Raw genomic sequence first — 23,174 nt, forward strand, 5'->3', positions numbered from 1 at the left:
ACAACCGCGACAACGAGTGAGCAGGATAGCTGATCAGGCCCTACGTCCACGCACACACACGCCCGCACACCGAGTTGAGGGAAAGGGAGAAAAAAAGAGAGAAATGACCGTGAGCACGCGAAGCAAGGAGGGAGCGTAAAAGGCACAGATGCGGTTAGAAAAAACCGCCGCGGAGGAGAGGGGAGGGGAGGAAGACGCCAAGTGGCGAGGACCGCAAGCGTGCGAAGGCCAAGCGGCAACGAATCGCCACGAGGGCAGGAAGAGATGGAGCGCGTGTGCGTGAGAGAATGCAAAACACAAAGGAAAAAAGAAACAGACGCGGTGGAAGCCAGTCGCGCGCGCGCACCAAAACCCAAACACGCACACACCACAACCAAGAACCGACGGTGCCGACGACAGAAGAGAATGAATGAGCACACAGAAAACAAAAAGCAACAGACGAAGAAAGAGATAACCGATGCAAGACCGCACAACACACACAGCGCAGCTCAACACGGAAAATGCGCGTATGCGCGGCAACGCACGAAAACGAGAGAGCCGCCACTCGAAGAGAGAAGAGACAGACCAACGACACGGCGAGGGAGAGAAGCAGCAGCAATGAAATAAACGCACACGACAGAGCAACAGACACAGCGTCCACCAAAGGCGGCTGTGTGTCGTTCCTTTTTCGCCGCTGACCTCTTGTAAAGGCCCTCTCCTCCTCCTTTTCCTTTTCTCCTTTGTTTCCTGTTTCGTTGGGGATCGGTCTGTGTGTGTATGTGCCCTCCTTACGTACACGGGGGTGCGTACACGAAACTGCTCCGGCCGCTAGCCCACGTCCCGGAACCCACACACGAGCGCGCACGCACGCGCACAGCAACAAAAACGAGATTTGCGTATATGTATATAGATATAGAGGTGGTGATGAGAGATAATGAGAAAGCAAACAACAAAGAAGCTGCACGACCACAACAGCTTCGATCGCAACCTCCAGTAAGCGAAAGAGAGAGAGGAGGAAGGGGGAGATCAGCAAGAAGCGTTAAGAGTCACTTCAACACATTTCCATGCGTACAGCGCACGCATGCGTGACCCAATCGTGGTGTGAGCGTGTGTGTGTGTGTGTGTGCGCGCGCGACTAAGGGAGCGGAGCACCCTTCGCTGGCAAAAGACGCTAAAGGCACGCCTAAAGGCGTGCGCGCAGACGCCGCTACTGACTTGGTCGCTGGACCTCGCCGTGTGCCTTGTTTGGGCTGATGAGAGGACAATGAAACTAGAAAAGGAAGTGATGAGAGCAGTGGTGTCCGTGATCCGGGCGTCTTTTTGACGGGGCGAAGATGTGCGCGTGCGTGTGTGCGGTGTCTGTGCACACAGACCACGTCTTGCGCCTTGGCTTGTTAGACGGTTCGTATCGGATGTGCCGAAGCGTGCACTGGTGCCCGTGTGTCTCTGTGTGTGTGTGTGTGTGTCCGAGCGTGTGTGTTTATGGAGATGGCGGCAAAGAGAGTTGCAATATATAGAGATAGGTAGATGAAGGCGGGATGAGGGCCCGCGGCGACGACGATGGCCAGTGATGGGAGAGGTGGCGAGGGGCACAGGGCTGACGAGAGCGAGAAAGCGAAGATGTATATATGTATGTATATAAGTGTGTATGTGTGGCAGAAGCGAATCAGGCGTGCAAGGCGTGGAAAGAGTGACGGCGGGTTGTCGCTTGTGTTTGCGTGGAACGCACGGCATCGACAGTGACCGACAGGCAACCACCAAGGACGCGATGTGCGCACCTGAGTCCGGCGCCCGAGATGCGAGAGCGCTTGAGAGGCCCAAGAGGAGAGCGTGTGGATGCGATAGCCCCTCCCCCTCCCCCTCCCCCGCTTTGCCGTGTGGTCCGCAGAAAGGGCAGTGCGCGGCGCAGGCACCTTCTCTCTTCCCACTTTCTTCTCAGGTAATATGCACTCGGGACCGCTGGCGATGGGCTCACTTGTGTTTGTGTTTGTGTTTGTGTGTGTGTGTGTGTGTAGTGTGAGAGGCGCTGATGCAACAGCAGAAAAGCGTTGAAGCACGGCGTTGCCTGCGTGTGCTATGGGATGCAGGACACGCTTGTGTCCCTCTGGCTTTCATAGATCGCCGTCCTCAGCCACATCTGGAGATGAATGCTGCGGCGGTGGTTGCGGACGATCGTATGCATTATCGCTATTCACGTTGCCACCACTACCACGCCCGCCGTCAGTCAGCAAACCCCAGTCGGCCAGCTGCTCGTGAACGGCAGTCATGAGCGACATCGGCGAAGTCCCCGGTGGCACATCCTGGCCCAGCTCCCAGATCATTATCCCAGACAAGTTAGCAGCGCGTGTCAGTTGCATCTTGCGCTTCACATCGTCGTAGCCGGTGAAACTGTACCCGTCATACTCGCTCAATGCCCGCAGCTCCGCTCCTCCCTCGACCCATGTTGGGTGGTTCTTGCTAGCCCATTCTTGGATGAAGAGCCAGAGGCGGTCGTACGCCTCAGGCTGCAGTCGCCTGTCCTCTCGATGACGGCCGTAGAAGGGGATACCAAGAGTGAGCTTGCGGCGGTGGTCCTGCTCGGTGCGCGGCCGCCGGTGCATCTGCCCAAGGCGCCTGTTGTATGCAGCCTCGTTAAAGAGCCCGATTGTCTCCTCGCTGAGCACCGAGGCAGCGTACTCGACCGAGCTGTGTGGTCCGGTCCCGACAACGTGGTCGTACGCCATCAAGTGTACATAGTCGAGCGAGTGAAGCACACGAGCGGACTGCAGTACGGCTGCCATAGATGGGTGGGGATGGAGGGCCATGGACAAGGCAGCGCCCCGGACTCGGGTGCGGTGGCGCCGCTCACCAATCGGTCCAGCTGCGTGTTCGCCGCCTGCAGCAGCCGCATAGCCCAGGGAAGACCGGAGCTCCATCAGGAAGCGGCCAAAGTTCAGCCACTCCGTCATTGTTTGCGGGTACTCCCAGTTGAAGTCTATGCCGTCGAGTTTTCGCGCCAGCAGCACCGCGTTCACCTCCTCTATGAACGCTTGTCGCTGCACCGTGTCCCCAACGAGGTCCGCAAACCCGGCGCTGCGGCCACCACCGCCGATGCAGAGCATCAGTTTCACACCGTGCAGGTCTGCCAGCCGGCGGATGCGGGCCCACTCGTCGCCCGATGGCAGTCGGTCCTCTACGTGGATGAGACGCAACGTTGCGGGGTCCACCTCGGCACTGAAAAAGATAAGATGCGTTAACCCTGCTTTGAAGAAGGCCTCGTAGTTGAACGTGCCCCGACGGTACTCGGGCAAGTACCCGAAGACAGTAAAGAGCGGGGAAGGAGAAGCCGCTGTTATCGGGGTGTTGTGCCTGCTGCTGATGGCGGTATCGCGCGCAGCTGCAGGAGCAGCAGCGGCTATAGTCGAGCTCAGTAGAGCGCTCAGGCAGCTGGAGTGCAGCACTGCTACAAGACACGCCAGCTGCAGAAGTGCGCTCCTCTGCACCATCGGCTTGAGAGGCACCGCAGACGGGCGGCGCTGACGCAAATCCGTGAGGGAAGAAGACGGCGAAGGACGGCAGACGAGTGCATAAGTGCGCGTGGGTGGTGATGCGGTGGCGTGCGTGCGCGTCTGTAATCTCTTGGAACGAGGAGATGGCCGTGCAACAACAATAAAACGAAGAGGAGGTAAGTGGCACACAGAAAGAGAAGGAGATGCAAAGGGGCGTGGAGGCGTTGGTCCTCTCCGGAGTGCGCAGAGACATCGAAACTAGAGGGGGCGGCCAGCTCCTCATCATTCAAGGCGAGAACCTGCGGGCGAAGGACCAGAAAGAAAGCGCGCACGCGTAGCCGCCCACCCACATGAGCTAAAGCGGGGGGACGCGACGACTCGGACGGTGAGGCTTTGCGTTCGCGCGCGCGCATACCTTTATGCGTGCGTATCTGTGGTACGTCTGTCTTGTCACTCTCTTCTCGTGTGGTGCACGACGCGTCGATGATTACGTAATCATTGCTAGCGCTCCAGCATGCGCAACTGCAGTGGCTGCTAGCAACGGCTGTGAGTGAGTCGTGATCAGCAATACGTCTCGCACAGCCCAAAGGGTGAGCGAGAGAGAGAGCGCGCGAAGAAGAGACTGACCCTTAACTTCACCGCGTCCGGCAGCCGTCGGCGCCGCAACAATAATCTCCACCACCATCAGCAACGTCGGTGCCACCGCAACAAGAGTGTAAGCGACAAGACCCCCCAAACCACCGGCACCACCACCCCCAACCCATCGCCCCGCAGGCACGCATGGAGAGGAAGCAAGGCCCAAGAGCAACTGCCCATGTGCGTACCAAGTCTCTGTGTGCCACCCCTCCTGCAGAGCCGGCAGCATCACTCGGCACTTTCAGAAACGATAAAAAACTGAAGAGCGGCAAAGAGCCACATCCACGAGCTGAGAGTGGCGTATGCCTCTTCACTAGAAGGTTGTTCACTTCTTGAGCAGCATCCCCCTCTTTCTCCGCATCCCTCCTGTCTTGCGCCTCGGCTTCCCACCACTTCTCGAAGCGAGGAGAATGCATTCCTGGGTCGCTGCCGAGAATCGTCCTCTGTCCCGTCCCCCTCGCAGAGTCCTCGCACATTTGCGCTACAACGACATCACGTAGCTCAACCCGATGGAGGCCCACATCACCATGGACAAGATGCAGAGGATGTACTGGAAGAAGAGCATCTTTGCCCACTGGTACGTCATAAACTTGTATGCGTTGAACAGCAGCGTGCTGTTGATCGCGGTCGGCGCCGCCAGCTCCACCATGAGCACCATGATGAGCGTCTTGTCCAGCGAGCCCCGACCACCGAAGAGAAACGGCATTTTGTCGATGAGAAAGATGAGGAGGAAGAAGCTGAGCGTCGGGGAGATGAGCATGCGGAAGATGATGATGCCCCACACAAATGTAGGCCGGATGCCTTTGAGAGACAGGGTGCGCTGCACGCCGTCAATGAAAGTGCCCTTCTTGGCGCCGTCGCCCTCCTCGTCGGTGCCCTCGTTCATCGGCGCCGCGGAGGCAGCATTGGCGCCGCCGGGCATCATCGACGCAGGCAGACGCCCACGCTGCATCAACGTTTGAAGCGAGAAGGACTCGTGCGAGTCGAACACCATGTCGGTGTGCTGTGCATCATACCACCTGGCGTACGCCAAATCCTCGCCAAGCAGCTGCCACTCCTCGGGGAGCAGTGGGTATTCCGTGTTTTGCTCAGCGTTTCGGAGGCGCACCTCCGCCGGCCCAGCCGCGTTGGCCGAGGAAGAGCCGGCAAGGTTTGCGCCGAGCAGCAGCAGCGACGACGGGATTGAGCCCTCGCCGATCAGCCTGATGGCGTCCATCACCATCGACAGCGGCCAATGCTCAAACAGCCTGCGCACGGGCGGAATGATGCCGATGAAGATGCCCAGCACTACGGAGAGAAAGGGCGGGCTTGTCATGAGCTTCTTAACGAGCACCCAGGAGGCGCGCCCGAGCTGCTGCACCTTCTCTGACGCGGACTTCTTCCTGATGGCCTTCACCTCGCTCTCGTACTTGAAGCGGACGAAGCCGGTGGCGGCCCAGTCGTACGGCAACTGCACCGCTGTCGCCATCGCGAATGCGCGCTCGCCAGCCGCGGTGGGGCTCCTGGTAGCGGGTGTGCCAAGTATCTTGAACGTCACCTCAGCGGCACCACGCTTGCCACTGGTGCGGGCGAAGCTTCTCGTCGTCTGCGTGAAGGAGTTCTGGAGTGACGTGATCAGGTCAAAGGAGTACGTTGCGGAGTGCGCGTGGCGGTCTGCGCGGCTACTGAAAGCATCCGTGTTGGCGACGCAGCCAGCCTCCAGCGGACTTGTGCTGTCGCTGCAGCTAGTGCTGCTAGACGATGGATCCGAGGCGGCGAGGTAGAGCTGGGTGAAGCGGTTCACCTGACACTCCAGACGGCTGGCCTGCCCCGCCTCGCTGTCACAGCCATCGACCTCGACGTCCTCCACGAGGTCCTCATGGCTCTCCAGCACTTGGTTGACGGGCAGAGAGAGAGTCTGCGTCGTGGCATCGCATCGAGCCATCATCCGCTTGTGCTTGAGCATAATTTCGCGAATCAGCCGCTGCTTCTTGACCGCCTTCTGCCCCGCCTCGACAAAGGCCGGGCACGCAGACCAGAGGTAAAGCATGTAGCTGATGCTGAACACAAAAATATAGGCAGCGCTGTGCGCCATGTCGATGAACGAGATGGAGCTCGCGACATTCGACATGAGCGACAGAGGCAGCGTGACACCGTTCTGCGTAGAGCAGCCGACCCACGCGGCGTACCTGTACCCGGCACAGTCCTCCTGCCGCTCGTCCGGCGCCTCCAACGCATTTACAATCTCGCTCCCAGTGACGCCGACCTCCCGAAAGTGTTCGCTCAGCACCACGACGACGTACGGGACGCTCTTCTTTTTCTTTTTCTTCTTGGTACCAGGCTCCTTAGTAGTGGGCGATGACGACGGCGAGCAGTGGGCTTCGGCGCCTTCGTCCGTCACATGATCGTAGAGGAGGTCGAGCCTCACGTCCTTGCGCAGCTCCTCGGGAATACCCGAGTACTTGGGGTCCGGCCGGAAGAACAGCACGTCGAGAACAACGCCCCACAAGAGGCCAGACGCGATCGAGATCAACGAAAACAAAATGAGAATGCTGCACCGAAAAAGTACTTCGAGGTCGATCGATTTGGCCGTGTTCGACAGGGTGAGGGATGTGAGGAGGAGCGCGGAGATCAGGAAGGAAAAGTTGTGCAGCGTTATCGTGCTGCTCGGTATCAAGTTTGTCGTGAACACACCGACGAGCACCGCCACGATCACCTTGCTGACGGCAATAAAGGTCACGCCTAAAATGTCCATCTTTGCGGCGCCCGACTTTCGTTGGCGGGGGAGAGAAGGGGTGGCGGGGAGGGGGGGTCAACAAGGAAAAGTATGAAAGCAAATAATTTGTGTGTATTCTCTGCAGTGCACACGTGTCTGTACGTATATATATATATGTGGGTGGGTGGGTGTGCGCCTCCGTGCAAGCGAGAGAACAGCTCGCTCTCCCTTTTGGGGCCTTCCGCTCGTCCACTGCCTCGGCCCCGTTCTTTTTTGTCCTTCGGGCTGCCCGATGGGGAAGGAGGGGTGGTGAGCCGGAGGTGGTGCGCCAAAATGCGCCAACGCAGGCAAATAGTCGGGCGCACGTGTCCGCGTAGCCGAATCCGCTCGTGAGCCGCTGAGTAGACGCCTTCCTATATGCACAGGAGGGGTGTGAGAAAGCAGGGTAGGTCGCTAGCAGCGCGAAGGGCGCGTTACCCTGTTCGATAGAAACGCGTCACGGCAATCGCCAAGCAAAGAAGAAAATGCCCCACGGCTACAGGCGGGTGTGATGGGAGTGAGTGCGATGGCCTCCCACGCGTGGGCCGAGGCATTCAGAGTGCGACTGCTGCCGCCCGCAACAGAGATCCGATGTGCGCACCAGCGCACGCTGCTACGCCGGGATGATAGGCGGTAAAGCAACAATATAGAAGAGAGGGAGAGGTGTGCCGCTGCGAAGAGGAGGGGGAAGGGGGAGGGGGGGAGGCAACGCCGTGGCGACACCATCCAGCAGTGTAAAAACAAGAGACGGGGAGGACAGAGGAAGTATGCAATATAGCAGACAGCCTCATTTAGCGGTGCAGCGATATCCAGTAGCACAGCAAGGGAAGGCAGTACGGGGGAGGGGTTGGGGAGGGGGGGTCATACGGATGGTTGCACGCTGCCGCATGACCTCAGCAATTACCACCCGACTCATCTCTCCCCGCCCTTCAAGCTCACCGTCAAATCCAAATCTCCACTCGGAATCGCTCCCTGCCGCTCTCGTGGTATCTCTTTCTCTCTGAGGCACACACATACACCTATGCACACGTGCATGTGCGCACGCAGCTCTTCCAACATGAATGACAAAAGAGGAAGCGCACAGACACGTTCTCCTCCTAGAAGCGACACCAAAGGAGTAAGACATAGAGTCGATAGAGCGCGAATGAGAACCTGGCAGACACGCAGAGAGGGAGGAGACACCGAGCAGAAATGGCTGCACTGCAGCCGGAATCGAAAAAGGCGGATGTTGGTGGAAAAGGCTCCGTGTGCGTAGGAGATGCAGAATGGATACGCACCTTACTCATCTCCTACTCCACCAACCCCACTCCCGCACTGAGGCACGTGCACACACACACACACACACATATGCGCCTCGGCACCTCCTCAGTGGTCATCAAGATCGCTGCGCTGACTTGCCGAGAGTGCTGTTCCGGTTATGCGGCGCAACCACGCTCCCCAGCCTTGGCTACGACTCTTGCGCAGCATCGCTTCCTGCACCTCCTGGTGCCTCGCCGCAAGGATCGCGGGGTGGCCGGCAGGCAGGTACGCCTCTATCCCGTACGTCTGCTCCGGGTTCAGCACGCTGAAGTTGGACGCGCTCACCTCACGCGTGATGTCGAACTGCACGCGGTCTGCGCCGTAATGCCGAATGTGCTCCCGTAGCACATCCTGAAACTCCTCCACCTTGGCGACGCTGCCGATATTCGCCTTGCCACGCGTGGCGGTATCCTGGAATGTCATGAGGATCGTGCAGGGCGACGTCACGCAGTGCACCAGCACCACTGGCCGCCCTGCAAACGCCATGCGCCAGTTCTGCACCATGTTGAAGACAAACCCAGCATCCTTGTTCGGGAGAGTGACGGCGATACAACCGTTGTTGCTCATGATGCGGCGGATGTTACTGATGAACTCCAGGCGGCCGTATTGTGTGCTTAGCCGCCCCGCACCGTCCATCGCATCAATCAGCACCAACTCGTATGGCTTGACCTCGCTGTCGGTCGTGTTGCCGTAGGCTGTCATGACGGCCTGGCGTCGCACGTACTCGACAGGGTCGTCGACGTGCACCGTGAGGTTGCTCGACTCCTGAAAACCCAGAAACCGCTTGCACAGCCGCACCAGTGTGCCATCCTTCTCCACCACATGCACGTTGAAATTCGGGTAGCACGTGCTTAGCCACCGTGGCATCTCGCCCGAGTGCATACCGAGTACCAGCGTCTCGACGGGTACCTGCTTTACAAAAGAGAAGCGCCGCGGCAAGATCGTTTGGGTGGCGTCGCGCAGGATGTGCACAGGCCCGAGGGTCAGCATGAGCTTGCGCGCGTACTCCCCCTCGAGGTGGCCGGCGTAGGGGACGCAGTTGTTCTGTGTCGTTACGCCTTTGCACTTGATCATGCCATGTATCACCTCCTCGCCTTGGCCAGGCATAAACTGGAGGTAGTCCGTAGCTGGCGTAACCTTCTCTACTTCCGCTGTGGTCGGTATAGATGCAGTGCCCGATGAGGCGGCGGACGCAGCCGAACAAGTCGCCGCCACCTCGCTGGAGCTCATCATCGACTTCTCGCTCGAGTCGCTGCTGCTACTCACCTGCTTCGACCCCTTCGGCCAGGACCCTTGATACTCCGTCGAAGAGGCCGCAGCTGAGCTACCCTGTGCCGGGACGTAGTGCACGCTGCGGTAGTAGACGTCGTCGCGCAGCGTGGGGGAGAACTCAGAGAGTTCGAGGCAGACAACGTCCACCTCGCCAGAGGGATTAGCCGCAGACGGCCGCTCGTGCAACTCGCTCGCCTCGCTGAAGAGCAGCTGCGGGCGGCGCATCGCCTCTTCCTGCCCTTTGTTCACCGACTGCGGCAGGAACAAGTTGCTCGCAACGTCCTCGACATCTGCTGCACGGCCGGCGGCAGCGGAAACGCCGGCCTCGCCGGGGTTGGCAAGGCCCCAGAACACGTTGTGCGACGACTCGAACGGGACGCGCTGAACTAGGCGGCGCCGCGCCAGCTGCTCCTGGCGTGGCCGGACGTAGTGCTCCGTCACCTGCCATGCCAAGTACGAGAAGAATACGCCGGAGGCGAGCAGCACGTACGGGGAGGCAAAGCCCTTGTCCAGCTGCGCAAAGAAGAACCCGGAGACGCGGTTGACGTGCAGCCGCCGCGCGCGCTTCCCTACGAGAAACTGATTCGACGGCGGTGGCATGTGCAATGGTTGGCACGTGTGTGGTTGCGTGTGTGTGTGTGTGTGCGCGCGTGTGCTGTGTGCACCGCCTTTCTCGCTGTCGTGGAAGGCAGGGCAGAGAGTGGGACGATAGGGGGTGGTGCAAGGGAAGACATCGCAATAGAATGGATGAAGGGCGCTCGCGGCACGCCATCGAGGCATGCCTTCCGTAAAGGCACACACACACACACACACGCAGGCCCTCTCAGCGTTCACACCCGGTACAGTGCCGAAAGTTCGCGGCGGGAGGGAGGGAGCGCAGCGGGGACACACTCAAGGCAAGAAAAGGCCTTCTCGAGCGAGAAAAGAGCCATGAGACGGCACTTCACTTTGTGTGCGTGGTTTAGGGGAGGGGGCGGGGCGGATTTTTTTCTTCGCGCAGCCAACGGCAGTCTAGCAGAGCCGGCATGGAGGTAAGCGAGGCACCCCGCTTAAACAGACAAGGAGAGGTATTCCCTGATGTATGTGTGTGCATGTGTGTACGCATGTGTGATGTATAGAAAAGATGGAGGTATGGCGCTCTCAGTGGAGCGCCTCAATGCGTGGCGATTTTGATAAAACGGCGACCGCAGACGACAGCGCGAGCGAGGTCCGTGGAGAAGACACCGAGGGCAGCGTCGGCTTCATACACTGATGCGCGCGTCAGGTCACGCACACGGCATACACGTGGCCACCCTTCCCACACACGCTAGAGAGCGCTTAACTCTACTCAGGAGAACCGAGAGCTTGCACCAAGCAGCCCCACCGCTACCACCACCGCCACAGGCGCACACGTAGCCTCTCATCTCAGTGCCTCAGGGCGAATGCAATGTTTGTTTGCGCGGATACTCTGCCGCGGCAACCCTCGGAGAGCTCGGCTTGCATCTCGCGGCACGCCTCGCAACGCTCAGCATGCCGTCTATGCACTTCAGCGGCACGCATCACTTTAATTCTGTCGGCGTTTGTGCCACCGGTCTGGCCTTGATGCATCCGGCAGCATTGCAAGACGCTTGAGAAAAGCTCGGCATCGCTGTTGCGAGTCCTGTCTCCCACATGCCTCATGGAGGGGGTGGAGTGAGAGAAGAGGTAACCGGAAGGCGCTAACAGCGGAGTCTGTGCACCTGGGCTGGCGTGTCTGTCGGCGTAATGACTGCCTGACGAAGCTGCCTCGCGCAGGAGTAGTGTGTGAACAGCGCGGCATAGCAGCTGAATCACCTCTGGGTGTTCGATGCCGAATGAGATCCACTCTCTGTACGCGATGCAGCCATCGCGATCCTTGTCCGCGTGTCGCATGACATCGTCCCAGGTCCAATGCAACCGTGCATCCAGCTCTGCCGTAATGTTCATGACCGTCGACGGGATGGACGTGCCATAGACGCTCATCGAAGCGTAAGTCGGGCGAGGAAGAGCAGCGGCAGCGGTGAAAGTGGAAGTGAAGCAGGCGGCGAGGAGATAGAAGTCCCTCAAGAGGATGTACTGCCGCTGCCCTGAGCCGTCCTCTTGAGGGTCAAGGTGCACCAAAATGTCGAACAAAAAAGCCAGGCGATCGCCGAGATGGGCGTAGCGGTTGCCGCGCCCGCCCTCGCCGCTGAGCAGCAACGCAGACCAGTCTTGGTGCAAGTCTGAGAGAAAACTGTTGCAATCATCGCGCAGCCGCGACAAGGTCGAATGCCGCCGCGATGGTGACGCCTTCTGGGCTTGCGCCTCCACAAGACCACTGCAGTCTTTGCGGGTGGGCAGGGACGCGGAGCACACAAAGTCGGCGCCAACATGCCGGGGAGGGGTGGAGAAGGTGGGGGCGGAGCGAAAAGACGGCGAGCTTGCCCTGTATACCACTCGAGGTGCCGTCCCTGCTGTGGGCGAAAGGGTTGACCACGCTGAGGCACCGAACGGAACACCGCTGGAGGGTGACAGGGATGAGAGGCGGCGACTAAACGACGAAAAAGGAGACGAGACGCGCCTTTGGCGCAGTCCAGCGGCAAAGCCGTGCGCCGCATCACTGCTGCTCCGCGCACTTGCCTGCATCGGCGAGGGAGATGCAGAGTCGACGTGACTGAAGCCTCCATCCACGCCCTTCCATCTCGGCCGAGCGCCACCTCGAGCACCACTGGCGCAGTCCCAGACAAGGCGCTGCTGCGGCGCTGGAATGGCGCCTGGGCTATCGGGGTCGGCCCGGCTCTGTTGAACCCCGTTTCCGACAGGTACACTCGCGCAGGCCTGCAAGCTTGGCGACTCGGCCTCATTCACGTGCTCCTCTCGTACAGGAAATGCAGAGGACGAGGAGGGGAGCGCAGTGCTCGAGCCTCTCCCTATGGCCGCGGCCACCCGACGATGCTGCAGAGGGAAGAAGCAGTACACCTGTGACCCCGACGTGAGCTGAGAGGCGCTGTAAAGCCCTTCCCACTCATGAGTGGCCCTGTTCAAGTAAACCAGTGACTCAACAGTATATATGGCCGCCGGTGCTGCGGCGCGCGGGCTGGCATCAACTGGAGCTCTGAAAGACGCTGCAGTGCTAGCGGTGTCGTCTCCCGCATCCTGCGTTGCTGACACCCACGTTGAGCGCCACAGCCGGCGACCACTCCGCTCTCGCAGTGGAAGAATCGCCTCCGCGACGGTGCACACTTGCTGAAGAGACGGGCGATGTGAAAAAGACACCTCGATGTTGCGCTTGAAGCCGTCCACGTCGCCGGCGATGCGCAAGACGAACATGACGGAGAACACAGCGGCCTTCCTTTGCTGCTGTGTATGTATGTGCTCTCTCGCGTGTGTGCGTGTGAGAGCACACACGCATCTGCCGAGTGCGTACGTGAGGAGGGAGCGGACACGCTCAGCCTCACACATCCACACGCACGCGCACAGGAGAAGAGAGAGCGCCTCCCCTGGAAGCGATACTGAAGGGCAGCGGTGAGGAGCGGCAGAGAGACGTGAGATGCACGATCAGCGGAGAAGCGGCAACGGAAAGCACACACAAAAAGAAAGGAATGATGGCAGTCAAAGACATAAGGGAATTGAGATAGGGGAGTGTCTATGCACGCACACACATGCACAGGCGCCATGGCGCCTCCTGATGACCCTTGAGTGGTGTGCCAGTGATGTAGGATATGCGCATGCGGCAGCACTCCAGACCACTAAAAGCGGCGCACAGCGGGGTTCATGGTCAATACCCTCACCCGCACCACTGCGGAGAGCGTTTGGAGTTGGTGTATAAACCTGCGCGTGAGCGGTGGAGAAGAGGATGCAAACACAAGAAACGAGAGTGCCCTCGCCCTAGCCACGTCCGAGCGCGCCCAAGCGGTTTCTCTTGTTCTCCCCTCCCCCGTCTGTTCGATCAGTGCGTGTCTGCGTGCTTACACGCGCACAGGGAGGTAGAGGAGATGCTTTGAAGGAGAATACATGAGCTGCTGCAGTTGCCAGCAAGAATAGTGACGCACTGTTACGAAGGAGCGTACATGCGAATGTCGTGTGCGTGTTTCAGTGCCTGCATTGGCGTATGTGTGCGTGGGTGCGTGTGCCGAGGAAGCAAGAGGAAGCGCATCCCTGACCGTAGATGGAAGCGCGCGCAGACATCCATGCAACAGCATGAGTGGAGCACGGCACAATGGCAGGCGCGCATGACAGAGCGTACGGCTACGTGCGTCTGTGCAACAGAGCTTGATACCAAGCAGCCCACGCGCGAGAAGTGGACGCACGAGATCGAGAAAAGGAAACGAGGCGTGAATGCAGCAGCAGCAGCAAAGACACACAGCGCCAAGAAGCGACAGAAGAGGACAAGCGACGGGACCAAAGCAGGCGCCCACGCACACGCCGACACACGAGGAAACCGTGTACGTGCAGAGAAAATGAAAAAAAGAAATCAGCAAAGGGAACGCTGGAAACCTTCGTCCTCCAAAAGCCCAGGCATCCCACACACCAACAGACACACACACACACACACAGACACCAGCATTCCACTGCCGAAGCCTCTACGCGCCTTGCTCCCCCATGCGGTCCCAAAAGAGGGGGGGCGTAGACGCGTAGAGCCTTCGCGTGTTCAGCTCTCCACCCCGATTTCGCCCACCCACCCACCCCTCGCCCTCATGCTTGTCGCACCGCTAGCCGGTGTCCATGTCATCCGCGTCATACGGCATGAAGCTCTCCCCACAGCCGCAGCTGTACTTCTGATTCGGATTCTTGAAGGTGAACTTCTCCTCCACGTTGGTTATGACGTAGTCCATCTCCGTGCCAATCACGTAGAACTGCGCATCAGCGTCCACTACAACCTTGACACCATCCTGCTCCACAACCAAGTCCTCCATCAAGCCGGCCATCTTACGCGACGGGGTCGCACCCTTGCCGCTACGCTGTGCCGAGTCAAAGTAGTAGTTCACCGTGTAGCTGTACCCACTGCAGCCGCGCCGCCGCACACCGATGCGAATCCCAGAAGGAACCTCATCAGATGCGTCGCTGTTCAACGGCGACTTGGTCGCCGCGGCCGAGTGCACTGTCGAGTACTGCGCGAGGAGGTACTTGACACGCCGGAGAGCTTGTGGAGTAAGGACAAAGGCAGCCTTATTGCGAAATTGCAGCTGTCTCTTCTGAAGCGGCGAAAGTGCCCGCTGGGGAACGGGGCCGGCGTCCTCGGCGCAGGACGAGCGCGCGCCCACCAGCGGTGGCGGCAGCGTCTCCGCGGCGGCAGCAGCCGATGAAACGGCGCCGGCCCCACTAGCAGGAGCGACGCGGGAACGAAGCGTGGGCTCCTTATACGACTTGGGGATCGGGGTCGTGCCCCGGCCCTTGTGAACCGATTTGTAGAGCTGCTGGGTGTGCAAAGACGTGTCTGACGACGCAGACGCGTTCGCACCGCTGTCCGAGGAACGGCTGGAGTTCACGGTCGCGGCGGTGGTAGTGCCGGCGCCAGCGGCCGCCGTACTTTGAAAGAGTCGCTTCTGGCACAGCGCGGCACCTCCTATGCGCCCCAACAGGGAAGTCTGCATGCGCCCGCCGCCTAGAGAGCCCAGCCGGCACTGCATTTTTTGTGGCCTCTTGCCTATGTAGCACGGTGTGCCCGTTGATAACAAGCTTGCTTTCAGACAGCCGACTTCTATTCAAGACTTTGGACTGGAGGAAGGTGGCCGGTGGTGATGATGGCAGCCGCGGCGCGTAATATTCGCTGTTTGCGATGGTAAAGAAACAATATATGTATGCCTGTGTGTGTGTGTGTGTACCCACCTTTCGCCAGCTTACGTATTTGAGCTGCGCGGAGGCACAGAGACAGGGCTCGGGAGCGCGCGAAGCTCGCGACAAGTCGATACGAAACGTGGAGACGACTATGATAACAGAGAGCAGCGACAGAATCACTTCATCCGGGGAGGAGGCGAGCACAGACACGCGCACACATGTACCGCCGACGCCCTTTATATTCGAAAGGATGCAGACGCGCAGGGAATCCACGACGTGGCGGTGTGGCCGGGTGCGCCATGCATGCAAGCACGCGTACGCGGGCGTCCGTTCGTTGAGAAGGTAGCGAACAAAACTGGGAAGAGAAGGGAGACACGTTTCCCTTTCTGCAGCGTGAGGCCATGCCCCACCCACCCCCTCTGCCGCACAGCACGCGCTCAACGCCACACTGCCCCCGGCCCCTCCTGCCACGGGCCCCATCGCGGGATGCGAAGCAGCCTTGGGCACACGCGGCACAGCAGCGCGCCGACTCGGTCATCAGGGAGCACGGCCCTCGCGACTCAAGCTCTACCCACCAACAGCCGTCTCGCAGGCTGCTCCGACGCCACGCAGGCCAGGACCTGACCGCCGACATCTGTAGCGATACGTCGCTCTGACCTCGCCATGTCGCAGGTGCCTGAGCCTGTCACCGCCGGAGGTGGTTCGGCGTTTGGCAGGAATAGGGGTGGGGGCTGCTGCTGGGCCTCCTCCCACACACAGAGTTGAGGGGGCACTGGGCCCTGAGATACCGCGCGCTGAGAGGGGTGGCCGGGAGAAAAGAAATGCCATTCTGGGTGCAGCCAGCGCACGGGCGAGAAAGGTGCGTGACGCGAGTACAGTGGGGGTGCAAAGACGGACACAGGATCTCGTGTGCCGTGCTTCGGTCCTTCTCTCTCTGAAGGCGGAGCACGGCACTGTTCATACCGACACACACACACACACACACACATCCCTCTTAGCGGGGGCTTGGGACTCACTGGAACACTGATTTACTCGAAAGGAAAAGAATAGAAAGTAGGAGGCATGTGAACACGGGCAGAGACACTCACGTAGCATCGATCAACGAGGCTCACCCTCCCCCCTCGCTGCCTACCGCTCGCTCTCCGAGACGTACTCGACGTACTCCTCCAGCGCGGCATCGGTGCACTCCAATGCGAGAAAGCGCAGCAGTGTCCACTGATCCACAGACATCGTACGGGCAAACTCAGCAGCGGCGGTGCTTGCGGGGACGGAGGATGTCGTCAGCCCGTCTGCGCGCGCCGCAGCTGTCATGTTCACGTACAGCTCCGCCCACGCCAAGCCGCGCACCACGAGTAGGCGCTCCTCCGCACTCAGCGACATTCGCTCTGGAGTAGGGGTCCAGAAGCTGCTGTGAACTGCAGCACGAAGGACCGGAGACAGTCCCAGCACTCCCAAGGCGCATCCTTTGGTGATGTTCGGAAACGCCGACGCGGCGAACCCGGGCCACCGCTCGCTGCCCCAGCGTCGCATCCATGCATCGATGCGGTAGGCAGCTTCGTCCTCGGACGCTGCCTCCGCGCAGGGTGCCGCCACTGCCGGCGTTTGGGCAAACGCACTCAGCAGCTCGTCGAGCCACGTAACCCCTGGCGTGACCTCCGGGTACTTACCCTCCGCGTTGGCGATGGGGGACAGTGGCAGGCGATAGGCGCAATGGAGTGCGGCGAGCCAAGTTTTACACGCCGCCGCCTCGTCCCCATCGCTCGCCTCGGCGCCGTCGCACCGGCGTAACGGCGCGACACACCGCCGGTAGTAGGCCACGCGTGTTGTGGCGGAGGCCAACTGAGAAAGCGCCAGCCGCAGCCCGTGCGCAGCATGTATCAAGGAACCGTCGGCGTCGCTCAAAGACGGCGGCAATACCGGAATGGTCCCCTTCTTACGACCCTCCGGCGCGGCTGCCAACTGTGGCGCAGGCAGCAGCGAGGGTCGCAAGGTGAACCCGTACCACATGAGCAGCTCCACATCCGAGTAGGCACCGTAGTGCAGCATCACCTGCTCGCTGGGTGGGCACGTCGGCCGAACGAGCTGAAACTCGTATGTTTGGTAGTTAGCGAGCGGCACCTCGGCCTTGCCGCCCCGCGCGGTGCGCAGGGCAGTGCGCCGCTGTTGTTTGCGCGGTGCGGCCGCAGCCATGAGCGGCGCAACGCTGCCGATCCCGTTGCAGCCGTTCTTCGCCAGCAACAGATTTGTGAAGCACTCCGGATCTTCGGGGTCATCTTCTTGAGGGTACATCGTCCCGTTCGACTCCAGGGCGTAGTTGAAGTAGTCGACAAACGGCATCACCGCCCATGTCTCCTCAGGGAAGTAAAAGCCGCGACTCATCAGCGTGTTGAATGCCCACAGAAACTGTCCAAGTGTGCACGTGGCTCCATGGTCACGGCGGCCACAGTCTTGTTGGCTGGAAGAAGGCGAAGACCCACAGCTGGCAACGCCACCGGTTTGAGGCGCCGCTGCGCCATGTCCTTCATCCTCCAACTCCGCTGTCACCTCGACACCCCTTGGCAGACGCTGCAAGCATCGCAGCGCCGCGCAGCACTTGGCGTGCCGCCGCTGAATAGCCTGCTGCTCGCGCGCCACACTCGCTTGAAAGCGGCGCAGTGAGACGTACGAGCGGAGCCAACCAGATGACTCAGCGTATGCAGAGACACGAGCAAGAAGTGGAGGTGGCGATGACGCCGCCGTTGCATTCCCCGGCAACACACTCGGCGCACGCGCCGCGCACGCCGGCTCTGTGCCGTGTTGCGCTAAGCATGGCGGCGAGTCTTCCGGCACCGGGACAAGCTCGAGTAGGTTGTCATACTGCCCCGGCAGTGCGTGAATCCACGTCCGCATCCACGCGTTCTCGTGCGTGTAGTGCAGTGTAGGTGCCGGTCCCGCCTCATCTTCACAAGAGCACGCCTCCGTAGCTGAGACGGAAGCTTCCTCATCTGCAGCGCCGTCGCCTGCACCACTCCTCCGGAGGCGCGCGTGCTTAGACAAACGGCCGTAGAGGGCCGCCATGAGCAACACATAGCACACAATGGTCTCGGTACTGTCGAGGGCCTCTGCCAGCTCCTCCACCTTGGCGTCAATGAGCTGGCGCAGGCGCCGCGAGCGCACGCGCGTCTCAAACTCGTATTCGGACCAGACACGCGAGGCGAACGGAATGACACGCAGAACGTCGGTAGCAGCGCATGGCCCCGCAGTCCCGTTATCGCCTTCGCTATCATTGTTCGTAGAAGCAGCTGCCACGTGACCCTCGAGCAGCTCAAGCGCGACCTCCGTCATCGCCAAGTTGAATCGCGCCTTTCGTGCCGTGATCATGGATCGAAAAGGAAAGTGAGCCAATATGGCACCGGCTGCAAGCTTCTCTGTAAGCACCACACCCATACCGCCGCCCATCGACGGCAGCGCACGGACCTGCAGCGCGGAGTGGATAAAGGCCCCTTCTGCCTCCAGCAACCGCTGCAGTTTCAATGCCGTGCTCCCGCCACTCATGGTGTGCGTGTGGGATGAGCCACCGGCAACGATGCCAAGACCCCAGTTTGGCAAACACACAAAATGGAAAGCGGCGCGAAGACACACCACCACACGCACCTGCACGTGGCTTCTGCGAGGCAGAGCGAGCGAGAGAGACGCCGACAGAGCACGATCAGTAGAACGGTGTCTGTGTCTGTCTGTCTCTCTCTGTGTGTGTGTGTGTGTGTGTGTGCACACCTGCGGCAGAGACAGGCTAGTCGGAGGAGAGGTGAGTGGAGGTGAGCGACGGTGTCGAATTGAGGCAGAAAGGTGGCACTGAAGAGAGAGGATGAAGTATGTGGAGTGGGGAAGGAGTGGGGAGGCTGCACACGGAGAAGCGCGAGGACAGCGGCCGCTGAATGACAATAGTGTGTTGTCGGACAAAACACCATGTTGAGCGCCGAACGAATTGGGAGAAAGAGAAAGCATCGGAACTGAATGCGCTGGATGGTACTCACACGCAGCCGTCGCGCCTCAGCTTTCATCCTCCTCAGCGATTCATGGAGAAACAGTGGATGTGCCGCATGGCTGTCTGAGCCTGTGCGGTGCGTGAGACTGCCACTGTCTGTACTTCTCCCTTTCTGTTGATACACTCACGGGCAAGGATGGTAAAGACGGATGAAATGTAGAGAGCTCACTTTCCTGTGGTGTACCCCTCTTCGAACTCGTCGATGTCAACAACGTTGCACGCGGCATAACGAAAAGCGAAGCATGCAAATAACAGACGGAGAGTGGGATGGGATGGGATGGGCCAGCACAGAGGCAGCGGGTGTCAAGAGGGCTGAAGGAGAGACGTCATCGTTTAAGGGAAAGAGAGCGACGCAAAGGAAGAGAGCAACGCCGCTGAGAGTGAAGCAGTCCACAAAGAGCACGCACACTCGCATGCGCCGACTCGAGCCAGCGGGATGCCGATCTTATTTTCTCCGCGCGTGAAACGCTCCATCACGACAGCACACACCACCCTTTCACGCCTCCTCCTCCTCCATTGGGTCATCGCGCCTGGACGTGAACAATGACGAGAAGGACGCCTCGTTTCGCGCGTTGCGAGCGGTCCCTAGTGATGTGCAGCCATGTCTCTTGTCTGTTGTTGCAGGTCCTGCAGCCGCGGCAACGGCACGCATCGCAGCAAGCAGCTCTGCGTGCACAGGGTGTGAAGCGCCGATCAACGAGAAGGATTCCGCTCTGACTCGAAGTACCTCGCCTGTAATGGCGAGAAGTCGTTGCTCCATTTCTGCCGCATCGTCGGCGTCTGCACTGCCATCGCCGCCGCTGCACGCCTGGGCACTTCCAACGACTTTGCTTGACTGATAAAGCAGCGGCATGCTGCCCACGCTGCCTCTACGAGAAAAGCTATCACATGCCAGAGGAGACCGCTCACATGTGCACGAGTCCTGTGCCCGTGCCCCCAGGGCAGACACCACCTTGGCGAGCTCGGCAGAACAGCAGTTGCAGATCCTTGTCGACGGCGCGAACGGAAAGGTGAGGGAGAGCGAGAGAGGCCAGAAGTGTCGCTGCAGAAGCTCCCACAGTGGCGCATCGCGCGCGCTCTGCACTATGCGTACGGGCAGCTCGTAGTATCGGTGCGCGTGCATGCCAAACTCCTTCACGCGGTTGGAAGGAGGAAGCCCGTAATCGTCAGACATAGTAGAGGCGGTGGCGCTGGCGGGAGACGCTGCAGGTTGAGCCCCGTCAACAGCGCTGTGAGACGCACTCCGAGGACGCTGACCCTGAAAGTCCCCCTCAGGATACGTGCGGAACGCCTTCATGGAGAACTGGCCAGTCCGTAGCGTTTTGACTGGATCGATCACCAGCGCCACCCAGGGATCCTGCATCTGTTGACTGTCCCGCTGCGTCGTCACATCGATGCCGGAGAGAAAGCAGGAGTAGCCGGGGTGGGTGTGGTACCACCCAAGACACCCTGGTTCTGCCTTGCCGAGGCGGCGGTGGTATTCAAGGTAGTTGGCCATGTAAATCTGTGAGGCTTCCGTCATGCTGCACTCCACCTCCGAGGCAGCGACAGGCAAGCTGAAGCTGTCGGTCAATATGAGCTCGCGGTGGCTGAAATGCCCAATTAAGAGCCCCATCACCTCGAACCAGTTGAAGCGGCCCTGTGACATGTCAGGGCAGCCACGCGTGCCGTGAAGAAACATCTTCACTGTGGCCGCCAGCGACACCGAGACAGACTCGAAGAAGAGCGAGTCGAAGCGCCATGGCTTCTGTCGTCGAGCAGTTTCCATGTGAGCGAAGTCGGGCGTCCAATACGCATCCGACACGATAGGGACGCTGCTGCGCAGTTTGTGCTGTGGTCTGCTGGAGACAGGCGTGCTCAGGCTCCACTGGCTCTGACCAGGCGACCGCTGCGCCGGGCTAGCCGCGCTTGTCGACATGAGTGTGTACGCGCTCGCGGAGAGCGGCAATGGCACTCGCCTGTGGCGGAATGCGTGGAAAGGAAGAGGACGGAGTAGGAATGGGACAACATAAAACATAAAGCACGAGACAAAGTACAGCGTGTGCCACGTGCGTGTGAGACCACTTCCAGAAGGCCTTAGCGAGACACGAGGGGGGGGGGCGGAGGTGAAAAACGGCAAAGCACGGCAAGCGCACCCGCCTCATGAAGTGGGCTTGGCGCCACCGCTGATGCGCGCAAGGCTGCGGTGCCGATCAACGGCAGTGGAGCAGCCCTTTTGCCGCACGCGCGCACATACACAAGCATCGGAGGAGAGCGGCTACGAGGAGAAAGTAAGGTGGGACGGTAAGGAAGCAAGAGGAAGGGTGGAGCAGTGGCGGTGGCCGGCATTGGAGCACGTGCTCGCGTGACCTGTCCGTCCGAGCCCTCGGCCAAGACGAAAAAAGAAAAACGAAAAACGCGTTAGGCCCCTCACCTGTCCTCTTTGCGCGGCCCTTGCGGCGAGCTCCCAAAGCATGCGCCCACCCGCTTCCTTCGCAGTGCAGCTTGAGAGAGGCGCCTCCGCTACTGAAAGCAGAGAGAGACCGAATCTTCCTCCCGACACTCTTTCCCGTGTTCTTGACTTTACAGGTGGACAAGACGATGCAGTGGGCACGTTTTCCGGCGTCTCTTGCGTGCGCAAGTTATCCCTGTGTGTGTGGGCTCCCTCGTGTTCTTCGCCTTTATGCTTTTGTTTTGCCGTGTCGAGTTAAGCGTTCACAATATATATATATATATATGTGCGTGTGTGTAAAATACAAACTTCCTCAAGTGTGTCCTGATGCAGTTGTGTCCGCACACCGCCCTCCCCCAGCCGTCCCCCCTCACAGACACAAGTGTTAGCACACACGTTTCACATGTGTGAGATCTCTCTGTGGTGGGTGCGAAGAGGCCCACAGGCGCAGAGAAAGGCAGCTGAGCTGTTCGGCAAAGGCGCGCTGCTTACTGCTGTGCCAGCATCAGCACTTGCTCCTCTGTCAGGAATGTCTGCTGGACACCGTGCAGGCGCACCCCGAATCGGCGTGGGCCTTGGTAGCGCTTCACAGACCCGCTGCTACCCGAGGAGCCGGCCGTGGTGGCCATGTCCTCAGCAACGACCGACAAGGACTGGATGCTCCCGCTCGAGTGAAAGAACAGTGGCGAGCGAAACTGAACCGTGCTCTCCACTCGCGTCACGGTAGAGGGGAGCGACGACACCGACCCTCTCGCCTTGCCTTGACGCTCCCACGATGCAGCGTTGGACGCATCGCCATTGGGGGAGGGGTCACTGCTAAAGTTGAAACTCGCCAGCGTCACCGTCTTCAAGAAGTGCTCGGTCGAAGAACCCTGCGGTGGCGGCTGCACGTGTGCAAGCAGGGTGACGCGAATAACGCTGTGCTTGTGGTGCGGCTTGTACGCCGTGGCGGCCGCGGCAGCCGCGGTGGCCGCGCCCTTGTCATCCACGTTCTCCTCTTCCACGAAGGCGACCCCGCTCACCATGGCATGAAACTCATTCTTCGCGAACGCATTCGTGGTGTGCGCAGAAGCCACGGAAGAGCTCGTCGGCAGGGCAGGTGACGGCGCCTGCGCAAGCTTGAGCTCTTCCCCAGGACGCAGCTCCATAAAAAACGGCGTATTAATCACAGGCATTGTCCGAGGTATTTGGACAGCTGTGTGCGTGGGCGAGGCGATGAGGTGAGGTGCGCGGCCACGGCTGCGCTCTGGTGTGCTTCACATCAAGTGCCGCGAGCATATGAACACCGCCCACGCCCACACACATACACGCAGGAGGCCCGCAAAGGGCGGAGGAGAAAAAGAGAAAGAATGCAGAATGAAAAGAGTTGGATGAGCGATACTTCGTGGGGAGGGGAAGGCAGCGCACAGCCTGGAGCGACGTAGTCGAGCACTTTGCTGTACAGCAGCATCGTTCCAGCCACTTCGTCCACATCCCATGCCTTCAACCTCGCCATGGGGTGGCTGTCAGGCGCTGCAACAACGACGGCACTATGCACAGACGCACCAGTGTCGTCGC

General features: G+C 60.1%; 8 protein-coding genes across 8 annotated transcripts; all 8 read right to left on the reverse strand.

Moving 5' to 3' along the window:
• Positions 1-2,090: 2,090 nt before the first annotated feature.
• Positions 2,091-3,464, reverse strand: LDBPK_160790 (chitinase; the record flags this gene model as incomplete). The annotated part of the gene is made up of 1 exon (XM_003859718.1): positions 2,091-3,464. The coding sequence occupies one exon, from the start codon at positions 3,462-3,464 to the stop codon at positions 2,091-2,093; it is 1,374 nt and encodes a 457-aa protein (XP_003859766.1).
• A 1,120-nt stretch (positions 3,465-4,584) lies between these two features.
• Positions 4,585-6,837, reverse strand: LDBPK_160800 (hypothetical protein, conserved; the record flags this gene model as incomplete). Its single annotated transcript, XM_003859719.1, has 1 exon — positions 4,585-6,837. The coding sequence occupies one exon, from the start codon at positions 6,835-6,837 to the stop codon at positions 4,585-4,587; it is 2,253 nt and encodes a 750-aa protein (XP_003859767.1).
• A 1,365-nt stretch (positions 6,838-8,202) lies between these two features.
• LDBPK_160810 (hypothetical protein, conserved) lies at positions 8,203-10,008 on the reverse strand (the record flags this gene model as incomplete). Its single annotated transcript, XM_003859720.1, has 1 exon — positions 8,203-10,008. One exon carries the CDS (start codon positions 10,006-10,008, stop codon positions 8,203-8,205), a length of 1,806 nt encoding a protein of 601 aa, XP_003859768.1.
• An 804-nt stretch (positions 10,009-10,812) lies between these two features.
• LDBPK_160820 (hypothetical protein, conserved) lies at positions 10,813-12,846 on the reverse strand (the record flags this gene model as incomplete). Its single annotated transcript, XM_003859721.1, has 1 exon — positions 10,813-12,846. The coding sequence occupies one exon, from the start codon at positions 12,844-12,846 to the stop codon at positions 10,813-10,815; it is 2,034 nt and encodes a 677-aa protein (XP_003859769.1).
• A 1,250-nt stretch (positions 12,847-14,096) lies between these two features.
• LDBPK_160830 (hypothetical protein, conserved) lies at positions 14,097-14,978 on the reverse strand (the record flags this gene model as incomplete). The annotated part of the gene is made up of 1 exon (XM_003859722.1): positions 14,097-14,978. The coding sequence occupies one exon, from the start codon at positions 14,976-14,978 to the stop codon at positions 14,097-14,099; it is 882 nt and encodes a 293-aa protein (XP_003859770.1).
• A 1,312-nt stretch (positions 14,979-16,290) lies between these two features.
• On the reverse strand, positions 16,291-18,696 carry LDBPK_160840 (hypothetical protein, conserved; the record flags this gene model as incomplete). The annotated part of the gene is made up of 1 exon (XM_003859723.1): positions 16,291-18,696. One exon carries the CDS (start codon positions 18,694-18,696, stop codon positions 16,291-16,293), a length of 2,406 nt encoding a protein of 801 aa, XP_003859771.1.
• Positions 18,697-19,682: 986 nt separating this feature from the next.
• LDBPK_160850 (metallopeptidase, putative) lies at positions 19,683-21,104 on the reverse strand (the record flags this gene model as incomplete). The annotated part of the gene is made up of 1 exon (XM_003859724.1): positions 19,683-21,104. One exon carries the CDS (start codon positions 21,102-21,104, stop codon positions 19,683-19,685), a length of 1,422 nt encoding a protein of 473 aa, XP_003859772.1.
• A 1,001-nt stretch (positions 21,105-22,105) lies between these two features.
• On the reverse strand, positions 22,106-22,792 carry LDBPK_160860 (hypothetical protein, conserved; the record flags this gene model as incomplete). The annotated part of the gene is made up of 1 exon (XM_003859725.1): positions 22,106-22,792. The coding sequence occupies one exon, from the start codon at positions 22,790-22,792 to the stop codon at positions 22,106-22,108; it is 687 nt and encodes a 228-aa protein (XP_003859773.1).
• Between the last annotated feature and the right edge of the window lie 382 nt (positions 22,793-23,174).

This window comes from Leishmania donovani, chromosome 16 (genome assembly GCF_000227135.1).
Source record: "Leishmania donovani BPK282A1 complete genome, chromosome 16".
Classification (NCBI taxonomy): Eukaryota; Euglenozoa; class Kinetoplastea; order Trypanosomatida; family Trypanosomatidae; genus Leishmania; species Leishmania donovani.